Raw genomic sequence first — 22,985 nt, forward strand, 5'->3', positions numbered from 1 at the left:
TCTGAATTCTCGACCACGTTAACAACACTATCATATATTTGATTTGGCCAAACTACTCAACCAACCCCAAGCCTGTCCTCGTCATCGTCGGTTCTCTCTTGGATTGTGAGGTCAGAACACAGAGATATCTGCTGACTCATGATAAATACTCAAAGCGTTGCTTCTTATGTCAAGCTGTCCATTTCTCATGAGCACAGCAAGGAGAGCGGAGCCGTTCCCAAAGATTCTCTGTTACTTTGTTACAATGATGAACAACCCGAACAGATCCTGTAAGCCCTCCCACCAGTCCCACCAGTTCACGCTTTAAATGCTCTTTATTCAGCCTGCTTCACATTTCAGGGAGAGTTCAGGCACTGAAAGTGTTTCCGTGTGGAACCCGGGCCCACTTCTGGATCTTCCACTGTTGGGTTCTGCTCCAGAGCTCGACTGAACGCTTGCTCTCTGGCAAACAGCAGTACGATGAGGTATGAAAAGTTGCTTCTCGTTTTTGGTCTGTTGTGTGTGTGTCTTTGCTATTTCATTTTTATATTGTGAAGCTTTTCCCCACATCAAATGCAATATACTTGCAACAACACAGAGATTACTATACGGAATATTTGTACATAGCAAGATGAGCGTGTCAGGGAAGCAAACAAATACTGGAGAGCAGGAGTCCTGTTCGTTCACTTTCTGTTCAACTAACTGCATTTTATTGGCATAAACTTAGTTTAAAATAACCTGAAGTGTAACCTCTGAATTACTCTGGAGGTCCAGGACGGTTAATAAGTATGGATCGATCGTTAACTTTATTATTATTATGCTTTGTTTTCCCCTTTTCCCAAGGAGAGATTTTATTCTGAAGGTCAATATTTACTGTCAATAAAAAAGTATGTTATTTGTTTTATTACATCTTTTTATTTTCTTGAAGATTTTTCCCTTCGGTCAGCAAACGATCCACAGAAGATATCGATTCTGCTGTATTTGTGTTTTAAGTCGTCACAGACAGAATGAGCAGCAAACAAGAACCTCAAAGCCGCATTAAAACGGAAAAACAGGTTTGAAAGCCTTCTTGAAGAATCTACGAAACAACCTGCACCATGTCTGTAGCTTAAAGGTTACCTATGACGCACGTACTTAGAATCACAGGACGTATATTAAAACTTCTAGTATACGGCAGAGCTGGTTCTGCATAAAGGTGACCAAAGGTTCACTCAACGTGCTTCTTACCGTTGGCCTTGAAGCGAAAAACAAACTTCCCTGCAGGACAGAACACAGAAAAGGCAACTTCAATTCAAAAGTCTGAGCCCACATCCCGCCGGTTCTGCAGCAGGGGGGGCATTTCATTCAGCTGAACTGCAGGTGAGGTGAACCCGGGCCCTCAAGTGACATTTGAGCACCTCTACCACTGCGCCAACGACGGCCCGAGAGTGCAAACAGCCAATTCCTCACAGGAAAGCACGAACACAGTCAGACAAACGTTCACTTGGCAAGAAAATCAGATGCAGAGTAACAAATTCATACAAGAATTAGCATAAAAACAGCTTAAGTCACCTCATCGCTTGCTTTACATCACTCAGGGTTATCAGTCCCGACACCACATTTGTTTTTAAACATAGTATATCGATAAAAAAAAAAGATATAGTCTCGATCTGTGACACCATCAAGGTTTTAAATCCATCTAGAAACTCATTCACCTGATAATAAACACAACGACAAACACGGCGCACAACGAAAGCCACGTCAACAACATCAAACCCAATAGGAGGTGGGACGTCCCACTCGGGCTGTCATCGTATTCCACATTCCACACCGGATTGTCATCTTCCTCCGCCTCAGAGTTGGGCTGGCAATAAGGAGAAGGGACGAGGACGAGGCTCGGGAGTCGGGAGCAAACGGAGAGGATGGGAGGAGCTTCTCCAATGACACAAACAGGGCGGCTGTGCTGCCAGCTCAAATGTGGATCGGTGGGCCAGACCTGATCTTGTGTTTGAGCGGCTCGGGGGTGCGCAGGTGGGCGCTTCGTAAGGGTCCGTCGCTGATCCCCACAAACAGGAAGGAACTGAGGTTGGCACTTCTGATTGGAGCTGGCAGCAGACATTCAGCCAATGGCAGCTCGAATGCCACATGCAGTAAGTGAAACATTATATAATATATATGTGTGTATAAATATATGCTGTATATCTGAATAACCAACCTCTAATGGCTTTCATTCACAGTGATAGTGAGCAAAGTACGGCACAAGGCAGGCGTGTATTGCTGTGTGTGTGTACATGTACATAAATACAGTGTGTAAAAGGAGCGCTGAACACGGCAGCATTGGTGCTGCTGACATGTCGGCAACTGACTCACGCAAAGAAATCCAACGTTAGAAATGCGTAATAAGATGGAATAACGCAAGGCAAAGGCATCGAACACGCTTTACTGAAATGAGGTCGGATATATCTCAAATCAAAGTTCAATTGTTGCAGCATCGAAAGGCGTACAATAGTACAACACTAACGTAAAAGAAGATTGAGCTTCAAATATAACCAAAGATGACATTAAAGACGTGGGATGTTGGTTCAGGAAGAAAACGAGCCATATTGTCTCGTCTTCAGCAGCTTGTTTGACGTGCGGGTCACGGCTCAAGCTGGAGCCTGTCCAAGGTGAGTCCATCGCAGGCTCACAGGAAAGACGGCCAGCCAGTCACCGAAGGTGAGAGGAAACGGGAGGCACGGGGAGAACGTACGGACTTCACACAGAAAAGCCCCAGGCGGAATCGAACCAAGGACCTTCTTGTGGGAAGGCAACGTCGCTCAGTTGGTCCTTGGCTCTTCTTGGCTTCCATCCGCAGCTCTTCTGATCATTCTTTGAACTCCTTCCTCGGGAACGTGATGCTGCTTCGACTTCAGGACTCGGGCCACACAGTGGAACATTCAGAAGCTCAGAAATCCTTCTGCCATCAAAGGATCAAAGGCATCATGGTGCTTTGTACCAAGGCTGCAGCTCCTTGCGTTTACTGGCAACGAGACACCGTTCACAGATCGGATGGAACTGAACCGGCTGATATTCACCGACGGGGGGGTTGGATTGCCTTTATTGTACCTCAATACTTTATTATTGTTCACTTCTTATTTGTCTGTGGTTGGATTTCTTTGCTTTTGTGTGTTTCACGGATCGTTACCAGCATCTGGTGAAAATGTCATGTTAGCAGCACCGTTAGAAATATAGTAACTGAGAAACATATTCCTCTTACTCACTGCATGTGTGTGTGTGTGTGTGTGTGTGTGTGTGTGTGTAATCAGGCCTACAGTTCTATTTTAATACCCTGCAACATAGATTAAGTAACACTGAGAGTAGCAGCCGCTGAGGCCGCGTCAGTCCTCAATGCTTCCAGCCAAGAGATGAGCCAATGGACGGTTTGTGTTTGCGTGCGACACATTTTAGAGTATAATTAAGGATGAAGAGGAGGAGGATCATGGGAGGAGGATCATGGAAGGAGGATCATAGGAGGCCTACTTAGAGATAGAGACATTGTGGTTTTAGTGCAACAGAAACAAACCTGATAGTTATTTGTAGTAGACAGCAATTTGGGATATGGTGGGTGGAGCTTATGTCAGCAGTTCAATTCATATTACGTGTTTCTTGAATAGGAGAGTCACTCAAAAGGTTTTTTCTTAATGGCTTGGAGTCCATTTTTGCTGCGACGGCCAGAGAACGATCGTCGGTCTGCCGTTGGACCGCCCCCGTGGCGAGCTCGCTGCTTCCCTGTCCCTGCTCGGAACGAAACCACATCCTGCGGCGCTGCTGACTCCCATGCTGCGTAGTCACCTCCCAGTTACCGCCCACAATGGCTCATTGGCCCGAGCCAAAAGGGCCAAAATGGCTTCCACTGGAGTCCCAGCTTCCAGCTGACGTTTCCTTTCAGCTCAATGTCGCCTCATTTCAGGTTCAGGGATGAATACAAATCAAAAGCAACCGTTGGTCCCACGTGGCTGAAAAGTATTGATCCATGGCCGACTTGAAGGGCCAGGTGTGTGTGTGCTGGTTGTGGTGGAGGGTGTGTGTGTGTGTGTGTGTCAGTGTGCTGCAGACAGACAGGCAGCTGCCCCAAGATGAGAGGTGAGGTAGAATCCGTTGGTACAGGTACAGGTGTCAGGGGAGGCCTCCGGAGGGCAGCGGAGGGCAGCGATGACATCACCACCGTCTGCCAGCGCTGGGGGGGGGCGGGGCATGTGTGAATAACAGGGCAGGGCTCCAATGAGAATAAGCATTCTCAGACACAGACAGGAAGTGTGGTGCAGTCCAGCAGTTACTGGGGAACAGGAGAGATGAGCAACACACACCTGGTGTGTGTGTGTGTGTCTGTGAGTGTGTCTGTGTGTGTGTGTGTGTGTGTGAGTGTGTGTGTGAGTGTCTGTGTGTGTGCGTGTGTGTGTGTGTGTCTGTGTGTGTGTGTGTGTGTGTGTGTGTGTGAGTGTCTGTGTGTGTCTGTGTGTGTGTGAGTGTGTGTGTGTGTGTGTGTGAGTGTGTGTGAGTGTGTCTGTGTGTGTGTGCGTGTGTGTGTGTGCGTGTGTGTGTGTGCGTGTGTGTGTGTGTGTGCGTGTGTGTGTGTGTCTGTGCATGTGTGTGAGTGTGTGTGTCTGTGTGTGTCTGTGTGTGTGTGAGTGTGTCTGTGTGTGTGTGTGCGTGTGTGTGTGTGTGTGTGCGTGTGTGTGTGTGTCTGTGCATGTGTGTGAGTGTGTGTGTCTGTGTGTGTCTGTGTGTGTGTGAGTGTGTCTGTGTGTGTGTGTGCGTGTGTGTGTGTGTGTGTGTGTGTGTGTGTGTGTGTGTGAGTGTGTGTGAGTGTGTCTGTGTGTGTGTGCGTGTGTGTGTGTGTGTGTGTGTGCGTGTGTGTCTGTGCGTGTGTGTGAGTGTGTGTGTCTGTGTGTGTCTGTGTGTGCGTGAGTGTGTGTGAGAGAGGTCTTGCAAACAGGAGGTATGTTTCTAGCATATACTGCATTTGAGAACTTTTTAAAGGTAACAGGATGATTAGTTCACCCCCACGCTTGTTTCTGCATAACATGAAGACGAGTTATTCTGAAGTGTCAGCGTGGAAACACTTTTTATCAGGCACCACGATGTTCATAACATCCTAAAACCTTTCATGTATTATAGTTACGCCTGCGAATACTCACTGCGTGAGACGCTCTAAAGTACAGAGCAGCTATTACTATGTACGTATAACTCTATCATAGGTAAGGACTTCATACAAAGTGTCCGCACTGTAACGTCTCCTAACACAGGCAGAGGTGCTCGGGTTTATGAGGACAGGATGTCTCTGTGTGTTTTACACGGCGTAAGGTCACAGCGCATGGTGTGTTGTTCGGGTTTATGAGGACGGGATGTCTCTGTGTGTTTTACACGCCGTGAGGTCACAGCGCATGGTGTGTTGTTCGGGTTTATGAGGACAGGATGTCTCTGTGTGTTTTACACGGCGTGAGGTCACAGCGCATGGTGTGTTGTTCTCTGTATGTACAGGGAGGTAGGTGGACAAACACTGAGGGGTGGCTGCGCCCTTGGCAAGATGAAGATATAAAGGAATGAGGTGGGGGGGGACATGCCTGAGCCCCTTGGTTTGCATTAGCGTAGGGACAGAGTCCCGCTGCTTGTCCATACAGGTGAAGATGAGATCTGCATATCGATTTACCGTAAGTACATGGCAGTGTGTCTGAGATTTAAACTGTTAGTAGCCGAACTGGAGTCATCTGAATGAGAACATCTAATGCTGATTGGCTGCGTGTTTCTCTCTGCTCATGCGTGTTTGCTGGTAGTCGGCTTTCGATAAAAAAGTTTGCCGGGCACATTCTCAAGATCGAAAAGACGGAATTTCTTCTCTTCAACTTCTCCTACATGTAGCCTTCCACCAGAGCCACCCCCCATTTATTTATTTGTGGGTCCAGGGCTCTTTTGGGGGGAAGGTCACGCCCCTTGGTCCTCGAAGACCTCTAGGAAGAGTGGGGGGAAGAGTTCATTGGGACACTCCACCTTCATATGGAGGAAGCGGCTGGCGTGGCAAGCCCCGATCATACGCAGGTCCGTCACCTTCATCAGCAGCTTGGGCCAGAACTGGGGAATGTCGTGCTTGCGGTAGTTGATGTAGTGCTCGAACGCCAGCAGGTAGGACTCCTGGCACTTCTCGATCTTTTCCACACTAGTGAGCCCGGAACGGTCTGAAGTGATCAGAGGACTTGACAATCAGCAACAAATATATTTGCCGATATTTCTGCAAAAACTGTGACAATTTGTTTCAATTTGGATGAAAGCCTGACTGAAGGCCGAGTCTTAAGTCCTCAGCCAGGAAGCGTGAAAACAAAATATTTTAATTTGGGTTTGTGTTACATTAAATGAAGCAATGTTTAAACATCTGATGCCTAAAAACGACCCGACAGGGCCAAGCTGGTTCCTGATGCTTGCTACTTGTGTCAAGTATCAAAAGTTTGTCCGAGGATCAATCAAAGAAGAGAAAAATCAAATACATCAACAGCATATGATTAAATGAATTGTTCCTGACCTGAGCTCATGAGCAACACAGCTTGCATCAGGGCCACCTCCGAGTCATCCAGGTTGAACTGAGCCAGGCTCTTGCCCAAATCGAAGATTGCATCCGACACCACGCCCAACCCGCCATTCTTCAACTGCTCCCGTTTCACAGCCATCTCGCCACTTAGCGTCAACGTCTCACTGTCCGGATCGTAGCGCACGGCAGCGCGCAGGGACATGATCTCCATGCAGCATCCCTTCAGTAAGATGATCTGGTCTTCACAAGGCAGCTGGGGAACACCGTGGCAACAGACGAGGACATTGGCTACTAATATGAAAGGACGTTACAAACACTTTCAATCTGAAAGTGAGCTGTTTGAAAATGGTTGTCAGTTTCAGTATTCCAACTCCTACAAAATAAATGATGGAAAAGCAAAGCACAAAGGTGATGGAGTACTGGCACTGTGGTACGAAATGACGAAGTCTGGAGGGACAGAGAAGTATGTCAGAGTAGTTCAGGACGTGTAGGACAGCAGTGAAGTGTGTTGGGGAGGACGATGCAAAGGACAGGGTGAAGTGGAGAACATTGATTTGCTGTGGCGACCCCTCACAGGACAAACCGGAAGTACAGTAGTGGTATATTCCTGCACAAACTGCTCTACTCTACTGGTACATTCCAGCCCACACTGAATCAGGAGTAGCAGCCAATAGAAACATACCTGAGAACACCTGAATACATCACCACAGTGCAGAGAAACTGACGTGATTGAACAAATCACAAATACGTATCACCTGTTCAACCTACCTCCGAGAACATGGGCAATTTCTTAGCAAAGTCAACGACACGTGTGATGGCGGGGGTCATGATCTTGGTGAACTCGCTGAAAGCTTCCAGATCCACCTTATCTCCGTCGGAAGTGGGCATCATTGTGCCCTGGCCGATATCTTCTGACTGGAAATAAGACATCGGGGAGGTCGAATACGTTGAGGAATGTCAGGTTTTGCTGAACATTAATGAGCTAAAGGGGACATATTATCCAAAAAAAAATCACTTTTCCCATGTTTCTACACTAATATTTTGGGTCATTACCAACCCCAAAATGAAACCATCCAGTCAATGCTGTGTAGTTTGCGTAGTTCTGTGATCACGGATTGAAACATGTCTGGCAGCACTCTTCAACCGACATTGAGGAACACATTTTGAAGCTCCGTTTACTGCAATGCTAACGGAAGATTTAAAGTGACCCAGAATCCAGGATCTCTTCTGGACGGTCACTAAAATGTAATCATCTGTTCATGGTAACATTCCTAACATTTCCTGAAAATTTCGTCAAGATCCGTCTGTAAGGTTTTGAGTTATGTTGCTAACAGACAGCAGAGCGACAGACAGACAGATAAACACCGGCTAAAATATAACCTCCTTGGAGGAGGTCAATATTCCCACCAGTAATATTACATACATTTCAGAGCTGAGGTTGACTGCATGAGCAACAACTTCAACCTCATTTTTAAAGCCATTATCGTGTACATTTGTTGAACAGGTGGACTTACGGAAAATACAGAATTCAGATTTGCAGACTTTGATGCTAATTGTTGTCAAATGTAACATTTTCTAATTAATGTGACGTGTGACAAAGGCCTGTTTTAATGTATCCATTGTTTCATTAAATCATTTGGGTTCTTGCTCCAAGGTTTAAACCTACCAGGAACTTGCGCTTCTGCTTCCAGCTGGACCCCTGGGCGTTGGTGTGCCGGTGGGCCTCGGTTACCGTCACGATGAGCTCCCACTCGGCGGTGTCCGGCTCCGGCCGCGTGTGCAGCGTCCGCACCATCTCCTCCCTTTTCCTCCTCTCGCGATTCTCCTCAATCAGACGCCGCTTAGCCACGCGCTTTGAGTCGTTCAACACCACTGATGGATGAAGGTGGGGAAGAGGATGCTCAGGTGATTTAGTGCAGCTGGCTAACATACTGCAAACCTTCTGTTTTTCACTACGGTTGGAGTCTCTTGCTGCTTTCCTTACGCTGAAGGGAAACATGTTTGAGCATATTCCTGAGTTGTTTTGGTCTCCGAATTCAAATGTTGGAAACTCAATGATAATCCCTACAAAGTACAACCGAGGCCAATGGTATATGAAGAGTTCAGAGTTCCTGGGAGAGCATGAATGGATTAACCATATTTTATGGCAGTGTAATCGCAATTCATGCTCCAATCATGTGAATGGAGACAGTGGCTGCTTGGGGTGATCTGGGGGCTCATGTTGCCATTGTTGGGTCCGGGATGGCTGCCCCGTTCTTAGGTGGAGGTTTCACGCATGCCAGATCCACCACTCCAGCACCAATCAAAACTCGATCTGAGAGTTAACTCCGCACACAGATCTCTGAGTCAGTGGAGGTTGCTGGTTCAGTGTTTGTGGCTCTCACTATGCTCTCTCTCTTTTTCCTCAGATCTCCTGAGAACTTGGTGATCCATACTTTCCTCTGGAGGCTGATGTGAACCTGGTCTATTGGGACAACTCTTGGTGATGATTGGATGGAAGGGGTAGAATTAAGGAGCACAAATAAATCCATTGTACTCTCTTCTCAGAACACTGTGTATTTGTCACTTTGTGTTTATCCATGTTGTGTGTTCACTGCGGTGTGCACAGCCCTCTACGGCGGTAAGCAGGTAATAAAACTAATAAAATAGGAATAGGCTAGTCTGCCAAGAGGGCAGGTGACGGTCACAATCACTATAAGAATAAAAAGCACAGAACTCTAGCAGAGACTGACGTTGTGTACGTTGTTACTGTGGAGCACAAAGAGAAGTTAATAGAAGAGAAGAAAGCGATTCAGTGGCAGCTCCTTGTCTATTGATCGTTTTATAAATAGTGTTGATAATCCTTGAGCTCATATTTACTCACAGTCCATGGCCATGCCCAAAGAGGTGCACTTCTTAAAGCGGCACAGTTGGCACTGGTTGCGAGTGATTTTGTCGATGATGCAGCAACCTTCGTATTTGCAGGAATAAGATGGGTGAAGGTTCTTCTGGATGGTCCTGCGGAAGAAACCCTGAAGGAAGGGGTGGGGGGGGGGGGTCAGAGAGAATAACTAGTCAGCTGTGGCCCGCATTCACGGTTAGCAGGACTCCTAGGATGGTTTTGAAGACTTAAAATGGTAAATGTGCTGCATTATAAAGCGCTTTTCCCACCTTTGCGGTGCTCAAAGCGCTTTACATGAGGCCTCACACTCACCCATTCACACTCACACATTCACACTCCAGTCTGGCGAGGTGTTTCCAGACTGGACTATTAGGCACTAACTAGCCAGTGTCTTGCCCAAGGACACTTCGACATGCGGGCAGTCAGAGCTGGGATTCGAACCACTGATTTGAAACCCGCTCTACCAACTGAGCCACAGCCGCCCCCCAAAAAGAGTAACTGTTGACAAACAGAGGATCGATTCAAACAGCCAGGATTGGTGCCAGCAACTCAGTAATGAGTAAAATGTGGAACGGGGTGAACCCCCCCCCCTTTGTTCTCCTTGACTAATATTTTTGACTCCCAGAAAGGAATGTGATTTTTCGGAATCACAAAGAACACAAACGAAGAACCAACCGGCCTTTCTCCTCTCATTCAGAAGGCTCCTTCGGTAATGATGCAACGGTGTTCTTTGTCTCATGTGTTGGCTTTAAAAAGGTCATCCGTTTTTAATCTAATCAATATCAGACTTGGTCAACATGTCCTGTTGTGTACGGATGTATGGACAGGTGGACACACAACATTACCTTTATATGCTGCCTTTTGCTGGGGTGTGAAAACCTATTCTAGTAAATGCACAGCCTGTTCAGTCAGCTGACTGTCCACCATTGACCCTTTTCATGGCCTCCATTAGGCAGTAATGTTGTTGCTGCCTGTCAGTGTGTGAACTGCATCCAATCAGACTTTGACTCCATCCAGATTTAGACGGCAGGTTTTTTGAGTGTAGCCATCCATGAACGAGTGCTGTTGATGAGTTAGATTCCATTTTAATATGTCCGGGAATCCTTTTTGGACTGATTCTTAAATTGGTCTCGATTATATACTGTGTTGTGTGTGTTTTTTCCCTTCTTTTTTTTAGTGTGCTTGATTGGTCATGCATGTCGTGCTAAGTGATGACTGCTTGTGTCTCAGTGTGTCTCATGGTTCAGTGTGAATGAGATTCATCTGCCTGATGTGGACACGGGTCCGAGGACAATGTAGGAAAAAAAATGATTTTTGTATTTGTATTTTTTTGGTCAATTGGGTGAGAGAGTTGTCAGATTTACTAACGTGGGATTTTACGTCTCCCAGGCACCTGGACACTGATTAGGATGTACTTCATGCGGCAGCTGAGGAAACTCAAGCTGCCGACCCAGATGTTGGTGCAGTTCTACACCTCCATCGTGGAGTCCGTCCTCACCTCCTCCATCACCGTGTGGTACGCTGGCGCCACCACCAGGGACAGACACAGAGTGCAGCGCATTGTACGTGCTGCGGAGAAGGTGATCGGCTGCAAGCTGCCATCGCTCCAGGACCTGCAGGTCTCCAGGACTCGGAGGCGTGCAGGTCGGATCACAGCCGACCCTTCTCACCCTGGACACGGACTCTTTGACCCTCTCCCCTCAGGCAGGAGGCTACGGTCCATCCGGACCAGAACCTCCCGCCACAAGAACAGCTTCTTTCCCTCGGCTGTAAGACTCATGAACACTTAATAATTCTGTCCCGGACTCCTGAATACAACTTGCACTGTTCTATTTGCACTGCGTGATTACGCTGCTGCTAGTACACATCTGTGTATCCACTCCTGCTGCCGCTGATGTGTCTGTACTTGTATGTTTTTTGTATTTTGTCATTACTGTTACATGTAGCACGACTTCACAGAGAAACATTCCTAGTCTGTGAACCCTCACTGACAATGGCAATAAACTACTTCTGATTCTGATTATTGAAGAGCCTTATGTTTGACCTTTAATCTTTTGGCTGTTCTTATGAGACATACAACCATTTCATTTACAGAAATTAGATGGAGTTGCTGGTGCATAAACTTCACTCAATCTAATAAAGAGCAAGATGCCACCAATAAAACCACAGAGAAGTAATATACAAGAGCTCTCGATATGGACGCAAGGCTGGGTTGGTTAGCTAGTGTTGGGACTAAACTAGTTAATGATAATGCGCGGATTGTGCCAGAGCATATAAACAATCGATTTAGTTACATTTTTTATTTATCTTTGCTTTTACATTTTAGGTTTTGTGAGGCCACAAAAAAACAACATAAAATGTTCAAGCTGATTTCTTCACCATGTGGAGAACCCCACGACAGGGAAATGTTCTTCCATACCTTGCAGCCCTCGCAGGTGATGCAGCGGTAGTGGTACCCGGTCGCCTTATCCCCACACACCACGCATGGCTCATCCTTCTCCAGGTAGCTGGGAATGTACCCTGAAACAGAGACACTAAGAGCTAAAGGAGAGGAGGAGGAGGGAGAAGAGGGAGACAGGGTGGAATGAGAGAAGGGTGCGTGGTGAGGATGAGGGGGGCAGCGAGGATGAAGAGGGATGGGCCAGAAACAAAGAGGCGAAGAATGGGGGTGATGGAGAGGAGGGGAGCAGACAGGAGGATGGGGAGAAGAAGGATCAGGGATGTAAATGTTATCACCGGGGCCTCGTTGATGCTCCTGTGTGTCGGGGCCAAACAAACTGTGAAACAGGAAGTCGAATCCAGGAGAAGCTGCCTTGTCAACCTCAAGAAGACTTAAACTGAGATCCCTAAAAATCACGACATATCTCATCTAAAATGATCATTTCTCATGAGGTGACACGCTTCCTGCTGCATCTTCATCTCTTTGATCACCTACAAGGTGGGTTGAATCGCAATTGAAAACTGGCAGAGATGCGTCTGCGCATGTGTTTACGACCACAACTGAAGTGTAAAGTGAGAAGTTTGTCTGATAACTGCAAATTGATTTGATAATATTTACTTTCGCGGCTTCGTTTTCAATCCCTTCTTTATTATTTTTCTCCCTGTATTTACAGGTTTCCCCGTACAAAAATACGGGGAAACCGTGTTAGTTAGTTCCCGGGTGACGTGACCACGAACCGCCAATTATGTAGCTTTAAATTGCATGTAGTAGGAAGTATTAGTAGTAGTAATTTTATTTCAGTCCGTATCTTAACTCAAAAAAGAAATAAAGAAATAAAATAAAATGAAACAGAACAATGACTGAAAGGGTATTGGCTGAAGTGAAACATCTATTAATGCCAAACCCTTAGTCAGTAGGTGGAAGACGCGCAAACAATTGAGGCTGCAGGTTGATTTTTGATCGATTTAACCCTAAATATCATTGTAATAAATGTTCCAACTGAAAGACACAAATACTAACTCATAGGAGGAAAATGTTGAGTTGGTGAGTCCATGTTAGCATTAGCATTTAAATTTAATTTAATTTGAATTGAATACTCTTTATTTGAACATGGTTAAAAAAAAGAAATAAACAACATGAATACAAAATCAAACGTTAGATACATAAATTAACTACACAACAAATCAAAAACAGCTTCACAACCACAACCGAACATCATGTTCAAAAAAAGGAGGAGGACGTCGAAACGTATCTTTTCTCGTTAGTTTTATTGAGTAGTTAGCTTCAGCTGCTCCCATTGTTTTCTATGGGTCCGGTTAGCATTTGGTTGTTTGCGTCATATTTCTCAAATTCATCAATTTTTGTTATTGTGCTTTTGCTCAAACTCTCAAATATGGGTTCAGTTCTGCCAAACCCTCTCCTGGCTGGCTCACCACTAATTATGGAAGCTATATGCTGATCATATATATGGAGGTCACAACTAAGTACTAGACAAGTACTACGAGTACAACTATGCAACACTAGTCATGCAATAACGATGACTGTGGCTATGGGCTAGATGTGTGTAAACATAAGGACTGACAGAGACAGAACACCATCCTCAAACGGAGTGCCCGCTGTAGAAGAGCAGAGAGAAACGCACAAGCGCCCTCTTCCCTCTGCAGACATCTTGACGCACGTGACCTACCCACCAGATCACAGCACCTCCCACTCTCACACACTATTCATGCTTAGAGGTTTCTGCAGAGCCACCAGTAGCGGCGATCCAAGAAACTGATTCCAAAAGAGTTGGGGAACTCCATTAACGGAATGTAATTATCCATATTGTCCTTATTCTGTTGGACAGCTGATTAAAAAATGATCTAGTTGTAACTCATCAACTCGGAAACACCTCGGAAAACTGCATATGTAAGTTCCGAGATGCACCAGTCACACCCCAACAACGTCCAGAAGCATCTTCTGGGTGACTCGTCTGGACCGGACCTCAACTGAGACGGACTGATTTGAAGTTTGAAGTGTCCTCTGGTTTGATGAGTCCAAAAATAGTCTTTGGAGATTATGGACATTGACGCCACATTTGTTTCAGGATGTCCAGTTTTACTAGCTTCCATCATTATGTCTACTTCTTCACTGAAACTAAAATAAAGTGTGGCAGTAAATACTGTAAAAAAAAAAATACAATCTTTACTTGATCCTTGACTTGAACACAACCCAAAATACTACATTAAATGAAGCTTTCATTTAATGGGACTAACACAAAGATACTCAGGATTGGTTACCGGACTAATGCATGATGGGTAACAATGAGCGCTCGCTGGTTTGTCTGCTCTGATTTTCTGTCTGTCTGTAGAGATACAAAACAAGTCTCTTCAACCGAGGCTTCACGGCACGTCAGTCTGTGTTCAACAAAGCCTCTGAACGTAATAAATATGAATCTAAAATGATGAGGAGGAGATCATCAAAGCAGTAAAACCGATGGCTCAACTGAAATCTCAGGGGAGCCTCATGGAGCGACACGGATTACTGGTCAAACCAGGCGGCGCATCAAAAGACTGGCCCTCCTCAAAAAACCCGCTTTGAATGAAATCCATTTGCTCGTTTGGAGACAACAAGAGGAGGCGATGGGATCCTTACCTGACATGCTCTTCACCGAACACTGGCCATTCTTGCTCTTTCTCTTTGGCGCATTAGGCCACCTGGAAGAGAGAGGAGGGATATGGATGGGTTTATGATGGGAAAAAATAGGACACCATGTAGTTCAGATGAAAAGAGTGCCATTGTTCAAACATCTTCTGTGGGTTGATGAAGTGTAAAATAATAATAATATGCCGAATGTATAACCTCAGAGAGAAGTGTTCCAAAAATCAGGTCTTATTTATCAGAACAGTCAAAATAACAAATATACTGAAATAAATCATCACATCCGAGGAGCTGGAGGAAGAAGCTGAGTGTTGAAAGCATCAGTGGCTCAGATGAGCTAGAGACCCGGTTCTGCACCATAGAAGCAAATCCAGTAGCTTCAATAGCTAGCCAGCCCTCCCTTAGCGGTGCGGAGCAAGCCGCTAACCGTCTAACACCAAGGCGGCTGGGTTCGGAGGAAGCGTAGTCCGAAGCCCGCTACGGTTCACCAGCAGTCCGTTCACGTTTCTAATAGATTTTCCCCGCTCAGCAACACACCTGCTGAGGACAGTACTCTGGTGATTGGTGACTCCATCCTCAGAAACGTGAAGCTAGCGACTCCAGCGGCCATAGTGGGGTGTATCCCGGGGGCCAGAGCGGGCGACATTGAATCAAATTTGAAGTTGCTGGCGTACAGGACGACGCTCCGCAAGGCTAGAGCAGCATATTACTCATCTCTAATAGAAGAGAACAAATCTAATCCAAGGTTTCTCTTTGACACCGTAGCTAGGCTAACACAAAGCTAGAGCAGCATATTACTCATCTCTAATAGAAGAGAACAAATCTAATCCAAGGTTTCTCTCTGACACCGTAGCTAGGCTAACACAAAGCTAGAGCAGCATATTACTCATCTCTAATAGAAGAGAACAAATCTAATCCAAGGTTTCTCTCTGACACCGTAGCTAGGCTAACACAAAGCTAGAGCAGCATATTACTAATCTCTAATAGAAGAGAACAAATCTAATCCAAGGTTTCTCTCTGACACCGTAGCTAGGCTAACACAAAGCTAGAGCAGCATATTACTCATCTCTAATAGAAGAGAACAAATCTAATCCAAGGTTTCTCTCTGACACCGTAGCTAGGCTAACACAAAGCTAGAGCAGCATATTACTCATCTCTAATAGAAGAGAACAAATCTAATCCAAGGTTTCTCTCTGACACCGTAGCTAGGCTAACACAAAGCTAGAGCAGCATATTACTCATCTAATAGAAGAGAACAAATCTAATCCAAGGTTTCTCTCTGACACCGTAGCTAGGCTAACACAAAGCTAGAGCAGCATATTACTCATCTAATAGAAGAGAACAAATCTAATCCAAGGTTTCTCTCTGACACCGTAGCTAGGCTAACACAAAGCTAGAGCAGCATATTACTCATCTCTAATAGAAGAGAACAAATCTAATCCAAATCTACTCCAAGGTTTCTCTCTAACACCGTAGCTAGGCTAACACAAAGCTCCAGCTCTGTTGACCCTTCTGTTCCGACAGGTCTCAGGAGTGAAGATTTCATGAACTTCTTCAGTACCAAAATCGAATCTATTAGGGACGACATTCATCAGCGTCTGCCTTCGTGTGGCATTGACCCCTCCCTGAGTGATGGAAGTAGAGATACGGCTGTTACTCTTGATAGTTACTTGGATAATTTCACCCCCATTAACTTGCAGCAACTGAGTGCAGCTATTGCCTCATCTAAACCGTGCACTTGTCTCCTAGACCCGGTCCCAACTAAGCTACTTAAAGAAGTCTTCCCCTCAATCAGTATTGCTTTGCTAAATACGATTAATCTATCTTTACTCACAGGCTATGTACCCAAGTCTTTTAAAACAGCAGTCATTAAACCGCTTCTCAAAAAACCAACGTTGGATCCTGATGTCTCGGCTAACTATCGGCCAATTTCAAACCTTCCATTCCTGTCAAAGCTTCTAGAGAAAGCAGTTTCCAGTCAGCTGTGTGAATTCTTACAAGACAATCAGTTATTTGAGGTTTTTCAGTCGTGTTTCAGAGCTCATCATAGCACAGAGACAGCATTAGTTAAAGTCACCAATGACCTTTAATAGCGTCTGATAATGGACTTGTCTCCGTGCTTATTTTATTAGATCTCAGTGCAGCCTTTGATACAATAGATCATCAGATTCTGTTACAGAGGCTGGAACAATCTGTTGGTGTTAGAGGATCTGCATTGAACTGGTTTAGATCATATTTATCTGATAGATTTCAGTTTGTACGTGTTCATGATAAATCTTCTACGTACACAGAAGTTAAATATGGAGTTCCACAGGGTTCAGTGCTTGGACCTATTCTGTTCACGCTATATATGCTTCCCTTAGGTAACATTATTAAGAAACATAGCATAGATTTCCACTGCTATGCGGACGATACTCAATTATACCTGTCAGTTCAGCCAGACAAGGTCGATCAGTTGGTTAGACTTCAGACGTGCCTTAAGGACATTAACTCCTGGATGACCAAAAACTTCCTGTTATTAAATCTAAACAAATCTGAGGTTCTGGTTCTTGGGCCAAAGCATCTCAGAAATGTTTGTTCTAGTGTTGTAGTTGAACTAGATGGCGTCTCAGTGTCCACCAGCACCACTGCCAAGAATCTGGGTGTAATCTTTGATCAGGACCTGTCCTTTCAGTCCCAGATAAAGCACGTTTCAAGGACTGCGTTCTTTCACCTTCGGAATATTTCAAAAGTCAGGCACCTACTAACCCGAAAAGATGCAGAAAAAATAGTCCATGCTTTTGTGACTTCCAGACTGGACTACTGCAATTCATTACTGTCCGGCTGCCCAAAAAGGTCTATTAAACATCTCCAGCTAATCCAGAATGCAGCAGCTCGTGTTCTAACAGGAACCAGACTGAGAGAACACATTTCCCCTGTTCTGGCGTCTCTGCATTGGCTTTCTGTTAGGGAAGGAATTGAATATAAAATCTTTCTACTCACTTTTAAAGCCCTCAACAGCCAGGCCCCTCCTTACCTTACAGAGATGATTATCCCGTATCGCCCCACTAGAACCCTGCAGTCCCAACATGCTGGCCTGCTCGTGGTTCCAAAAATTTCCAAGAGTAGACAGGGGGGCGGAGCTTTCAGTTATCAAGCTCCTTTATTGTGGAATCGGCTCCCTGATTGGTTCGTGAGACAGACACCATCTCTATGTTCAAGAGTAGACTAAAGACTTTCCTTTTTAACAAAGCTTCTAGTTAACCTACCTCGTTCTCTCTCAACCCAGCCGGTCAGGCAGATGGCCGTCCACCATGAACCTAGGTTCTGTCCAAGGTTTCTGCCTGTTAAAGGGTAGTTTTTCCTTGCCTCGGTTTCCAAAGTTCTTGCGCGTCAAGTAGGGTTCTGTCTTTCCCTGTGTAACGGAGTGAATAGAAGTACAGTTAAATCCTGCATAATGGGATTTATTTATTTTCTATGAATGTATTTGTTTTGTTTTCCTTTTTATAATTACACACGTTTTTTTTTATTTCATTTATTTTAATGTACATCTCGGGGTATTTATGATTTGGAGTATTTTGTCCCCCTGCGGTTTTGCCCAAGTTCCTGGTTCCCTTCCCCCAGCATTTCGTTTGAACACGCTGGGAGGAGCAGCCATGATGCCGAGATGTGCTAATGTGCATTTTTTTTGTATAAACCCAGCCCGTCCAGTAAATGACGACAGGACCATCCGTAACACCTGCAGGTCTTTCCCTGGCCGCAATGCTGCCAGACCCACTGGGAGCAATTTGGGGTTCAGTGTCTTGCCGAAGGACACTTCAAAATGCGGAGAGTCTGAGCTGGGATTCGAACCACTGATTTACCGTCCAACTCTACCAACTGAGCCCTGATCTCTCCATTAGCTGTAACAGATACAGCTACTCTTCCTGGAGTCAATCTGACTGCTCACAGAATATTTTATATCCAATTCATGCTCTAACAGGAAGCCAATGCAGAGATGCCAGAACAGGGGAAATGTGTTCTCTCAGTCTGGTTCCTGTTAGAACACGAGCTGCTGCGTTCTGGATCAGCTGAAGATCTTTAATAGATCTGTTGGGGCAACCGGACGGTCATGAATCGCACAAAACCAGCACACACACACACACACCTTTTCTGCCTTATTTTGGGTTAATAGGTACCCAAATGTTTTAAATATTGCGAAGGGGAAAGAACGCAGTCCTTGGAGAACTATGCTTTATCTGGGACTGAAAGGACAGTCATAAATCCGAAAGGTTTCATATTGTTACGTTTCCAGCGTTTTTTGTGGATGAATGGATGTGTTCGCTGCCCTCAATGAGGGTTCACAGACTGGGAAGTTTTTTTCTGTGCAACATGTAACACAAGGTAATGACAATAATAAAATGCAAGCTACAGCACTATGTTGTAGGCTCCGCCATAAAATAGACTAAGTAAAAAATAAAACCCATATTAAAACAGAACCCACCACACAAACAGCAGCATCAGGAGTGGATACACAGATGTGCATCTGCAGCAGTAAAAACTAACACAATCACACAGCGCAAATAGAATAGTGGAAGCTACCACTTGCAAAGTGTTCATGAGTCCGATACAGAATTATGAAGCGTTCATGAGTAATATGGCAGTGGGAGCGAAGCTGTTCTTGTGGCGGGAGGTTCTGGCCCGGAGGGACCGGAGCCTCCTGCCTGAGGGTCAAAGAGTCTTACACAGAAGTTCTCACTGTGGTCCCTGTTCTTTGGTGAAAGGCATATTTGAGTTCTGCTGTTAAGGTATAAAACCAAGAGAAGACGGATGACACGAATCAAACAGATTAACCGGTAACTGACTCTTTGCTAGCTTAGCAGTGCTTAACAAGCTTTCTGTCTAGCAAACTGCATGAAGGTTACACTATTTACAGTATTTCACATTCAATTCTAATTATTGACACAATTGTTCCTTGATGGATTGGTTAACGATTGAGTTAGCCAAATGAAATGACAACTGTGGCTAACACAGTAAATCAACTGCAGCGAGCTAATCAATTCACTTCAATTCAGTTTTATTTATATAGCGCCAGATCACAACATAAAGTCATCTCAAGGCACTTTACAGGATTAGCAGGGAAAGACCTGCAGGGAAACACAGAACCCAACTTGACCCACAAGAGCAACGGAGGCAAGGAAAAACTTCCCTTTAACGGGCAGAAACCTTGGACAGAACCTAGGCTCATGGTGGACGGCCATCTGTCTGGCCGGCTGGGTTGAGAGAGAGAGAAAGAGAGAGAGAGAGAGAGAGAATGGCAGGTCGGAGACGAGTCAAGGAGATGGATAGGGAAGTGATAGTGAGACAGAGCAGGAGCAGACAAAAACTAAATGCTAATGCTAGCGATATAAAGCTATAAATGCTAATGCTAGCGATATAAAGCTATAAATGCTAATGCTAGCGACGTGGACTTCAGTGTTGAGGGACACAGGTCCAGGTTCTGCAGCACCACGGACAGAAGGACCTGAAAGAGAGAGAGGGACAAACAGCGGGAGAGAGCGAACAAGACTACGGGGAATAGAGACATATTGCACACATCTATTTATAACATAAATAATCAGATAAAGGGGGAGGAGCTCAGTGTGTCATGATGTTAAGCCACCAATGCTGCCTAATGACAGCAGATTGATTATACTGATTACTGCATTGATTAGTTATAAGCTTTGTTAAAAAGGAAAGTCTTTAATCTACTCTTGAACATAGAGATGGTGTCTGTCTCAGGAACCAATCAGGGAGCTGATTCCACAATAAAGGAGCTTGATAACTGAACGCTCTGCCCCCCTGTCTGCTCTTGGAAATTTTTGGAACCACGAGCAGGCCAGCGTTTTGGGACCGCAGGGTCCTAGTGGGGCAATACGGGATAATCATCTCTGTAAGGTAAGGAGGGGCCTGGCCAGTGAGGGCTTTAAAAGTAAGTAGAAGGATTTTATATTCAATCCGTTCCCTAACAGGAAGCCAATGCAGAGACGCCATAACAGGGGAAATGTGTTCTCAGTCTGGTTCCTGTTAGAACACGAGCTGCTGCATTCTGGATTAGCTGGAGATGTTTAATAGACTTTTTTGGGCAGCCAGACAGTAAGGAGTTGCAGTAGTCCAGTCTGGAAGTCACAAAAGCATGGACTATTTTTTCTGCATCTTTTCGGGTTAGTAGGTGCCTGACTTTTGAAATATTCCGAAGGTGAAAGAACGCAGTCCTTGAAATATGCTTTATCTGGGACTGAAAGGACAGGTCCTGATCAAAGATTACACCCAGATTCTTGGCAGTGGTGCTGGTGGACACTGAGACGCCATCTAGTTCAACTACAACACTAGAACAAACATTTCTGAGATGCTTTGGCCCAAGAACCAGAACCTCAGTTTTATTTAGATTTAATAACAGGAAGTTCTCGGTCATCCAGGAGTTAATGTCCTTAAGGCACGTCTGAAGTCTAACCAACTGATCGACTTTGTCTGGCTGAACGGACAGGTATAATTGAGTATCGTCCGCATAGCAGTGGAAATTTATGCTATGTTTCTTAATAATGTTACCTAAGGGAAGCATATACAGCGTGAACAGAATAGGTCCAAGCACTGAACCCTGTGGAACTCCATATTTAACTTCAGTGTACGTAGAAGATTCATCATGAACACGTACAAACTGAAATCTATCAGATAAATATGATCTAAACCAGTTCAATGCAGATCCTCTAACACCAACAGATTGTTCCAGCCTCTGTAACAGAATCTGATGATCTATTGTGTCAAAGGCTGCACTGAGATCTAATAAAATAAGCACGGAGACAAGTCCATTATCAGACGCTATTAAAGGTCATTGGTGACTTTAACTAATGCTGTCTCTGTGCTATGATGAGCTCTGAAACACGACTGGAAAACCTCAAATAACTGATTGTCTTGTAAGAATTCACACAGCTGACTGGAAACTGCTTTCTCTAAAAGCTTTGACAGGAATGGAAGCTTAAACAAAGCTAATATTGGCATCATCAGGAGATTAACCCCGGTTTTGTCCAAGTAACTCTAATCACAAATGATTAATTCATCCATTTGGAATGAGCATTTCACATATTGATATCAAAGCAGCATCTTTGCTTATTAATCTTTATACACCAAGAAATATTAGCAATCCGAACCAGTGGTTTTTGAGTACAGCAGCCTGAGGACTAAAAAACAAATACATCCCAAATAATGAACACAAACAAACACACCGCCAGCTGACTCAAAACTCATGTTAAACCGATACAGCTCCATCCTCATATTTAGAAATGTCAAAAGAAATGTACCCTACATTGAGCTAATTCTTTAATTGAAAAGAATGACAGCAACAAATTGGTTCATAAGAACTGTTCCAAGAGTCATGTGAATTAGTACATTGATAGTTTTACCAGAGAATTTCAAACATGTATTTACATGTATTTGTGGACTCGACTCATTCTCACGTGGAACACTGACATCAGACAGGAAACCCACTGGCGTTGTGACAAGCAGGCAGGCGAGCCTTTCTGAACTGCCCACGTTTCTAACTTTATCTACTGCACATGTGAGACACGCCCACCTCCAACGCTTCAGAAATAACGAGAGAAACACACCAACCTGTTGATGCAGTAGGACTGATATATGTGCATGTTGGAGCAACAGCACTGACGTAAAGCAGCAGTTAGACAGGTGTCCCAGCAGTTAGACAGGTGTCCCAGCAGTTAGACAGGTGTCCCAGCAGTTAGACAGGTGTCCCAGCAGTTAGAGCAGGTGTCCCAGCAGTTAGACAGGTGTCCCAGCAGTTAGACAGGTGTCCCAGCAGTTAGACAGGTGTCCCAGCAGTTAGTACAGGTGTCCCAGCAGTTAGACAGGTGTCCCAGCAGTTAGACAGGTGTCCCAGCAGTTAGACAGGTGTCCCAGCAGTTAGTACAGGTGTCCCAGCAGTTAGACAGGTGTCCCAGCAGTTAGACAGGTGTCCCAGCAGTTAGAGCAGGTGTCCCAGCAGTTAGTACAGGTGTCCCAGCAGTTAGAGCAGGTGTCCCAGCAGTTAGACAGGTGTCCCAGCAGTTAGAGCAGGTGTCCCAGCAGTTAGACAGGTGTCCCAGCAGTTCGTACAGGTGTCCCAGCAGTTAGAGCAGGTGTCCCAGCAGTTAGAGCAGGTGTCCCAGCAGTTAGACGGGTGTCGCAGCAGTTAGTACAGGTGTCCCAGCAGTTAGAGCAGGTGTCCCAGCAGTTAGAGCAGGTGTCCCAGCAGTTAGACGGGTGTCGCAGCAGTTAGTACAGGTGTCCCAGCAGTTAGAGCAGGTGTCCCAGCAGTTAGTACAGGTGTCCCAGCAGTTAGAGCAGGTGTCCCAGCAGTTAGAGCAGGTGTCCCACGCCGCCTCGCCTACCGAGATAACAGCAGACGGCTACAATCGCTGCATGGTGGCCGTGGCAAGCAGCAGCTCGGGCTGATCCATAAACCCCTAACAGGATGTCCTTAAGTCCGCTGCCAGCAGACTCCCAGTGGCCTGAGATCA

At 45.3% G+C, this 22,985-nt stretch overlaps 1 protein-coding gene across 1 annotated transcript; it reads right to left on the minus strand.

Moving 5' to 3' along the window:
* Window positions 1-5,919: 5,919 nt before the first annotated feature.
* Window positions 5,920-22,115, minus strand: LOC137905657 (thyroid hormone receptor alpha). Its single transcript, XM_068749900.1, has 8 exons — window positions 22,084-22,115; window positions 14,473-14,534; window positions 11,818-11,918; window positions 9,381-9,528; window positions 8,184-8,389; window positions 7,286-7,432; window positions 6,512-6,770; window positions 5,920-6,170 (listed from the first exon to the last, which is right to left on the minus strand). The coding sequence occupies exons 1-8, from the start codon at window positions 22,113-22,115 to the stop codon at window positions 5,920-5,922; spliced, it is 1,206 nt and encodes a 401-aa protein (XP_068606001.1).
* Window positions 22,116-22,985: the final 870 nt, after the last annotated feature.

The sequence above is a fragment of the Brachionichthys hirsutus genome, chromosome 16 (genome assembly GCF_040956055.1).
Source record: "Brachionichthys hirsutus isolate HB-005 chromosome 16, CSIRO-AGI_Bhir_v1, whole genome shotgun sequence".
NCBI classification, from domain to species: domain Eukaryota; kingdom Metazoa; phylum Chordata; class Actinopteri; order Lophiiformes; family Brachionichthyidae; genus Brachionichthys; species Brachionichthys hirsutus.

Excerpts from the sequence above, each read along its gene's own strand:
- LOC137905657 (XM_068749900.1), bottom strand. The coding sequence starts at position 22,115 with ATGCACATATATCAGTCCTACTGCATCAACAG. Across the intron at positions 11,919-14,472 it reads TTCGGTGAAGAGCATGTCAG|GGTACATTCCCAGCTACCTG; the intron begins GTAAGGATCCCA and ends TCTCTGTTTCAG. Across the intron at positions 8,390-9,380 it reads TTTGGGCATGGCCATGGACT|TGGTGTTGAACGACTCAAAG; the intron begins GTGAGTAAATAT and ends TTCATCCATCAG.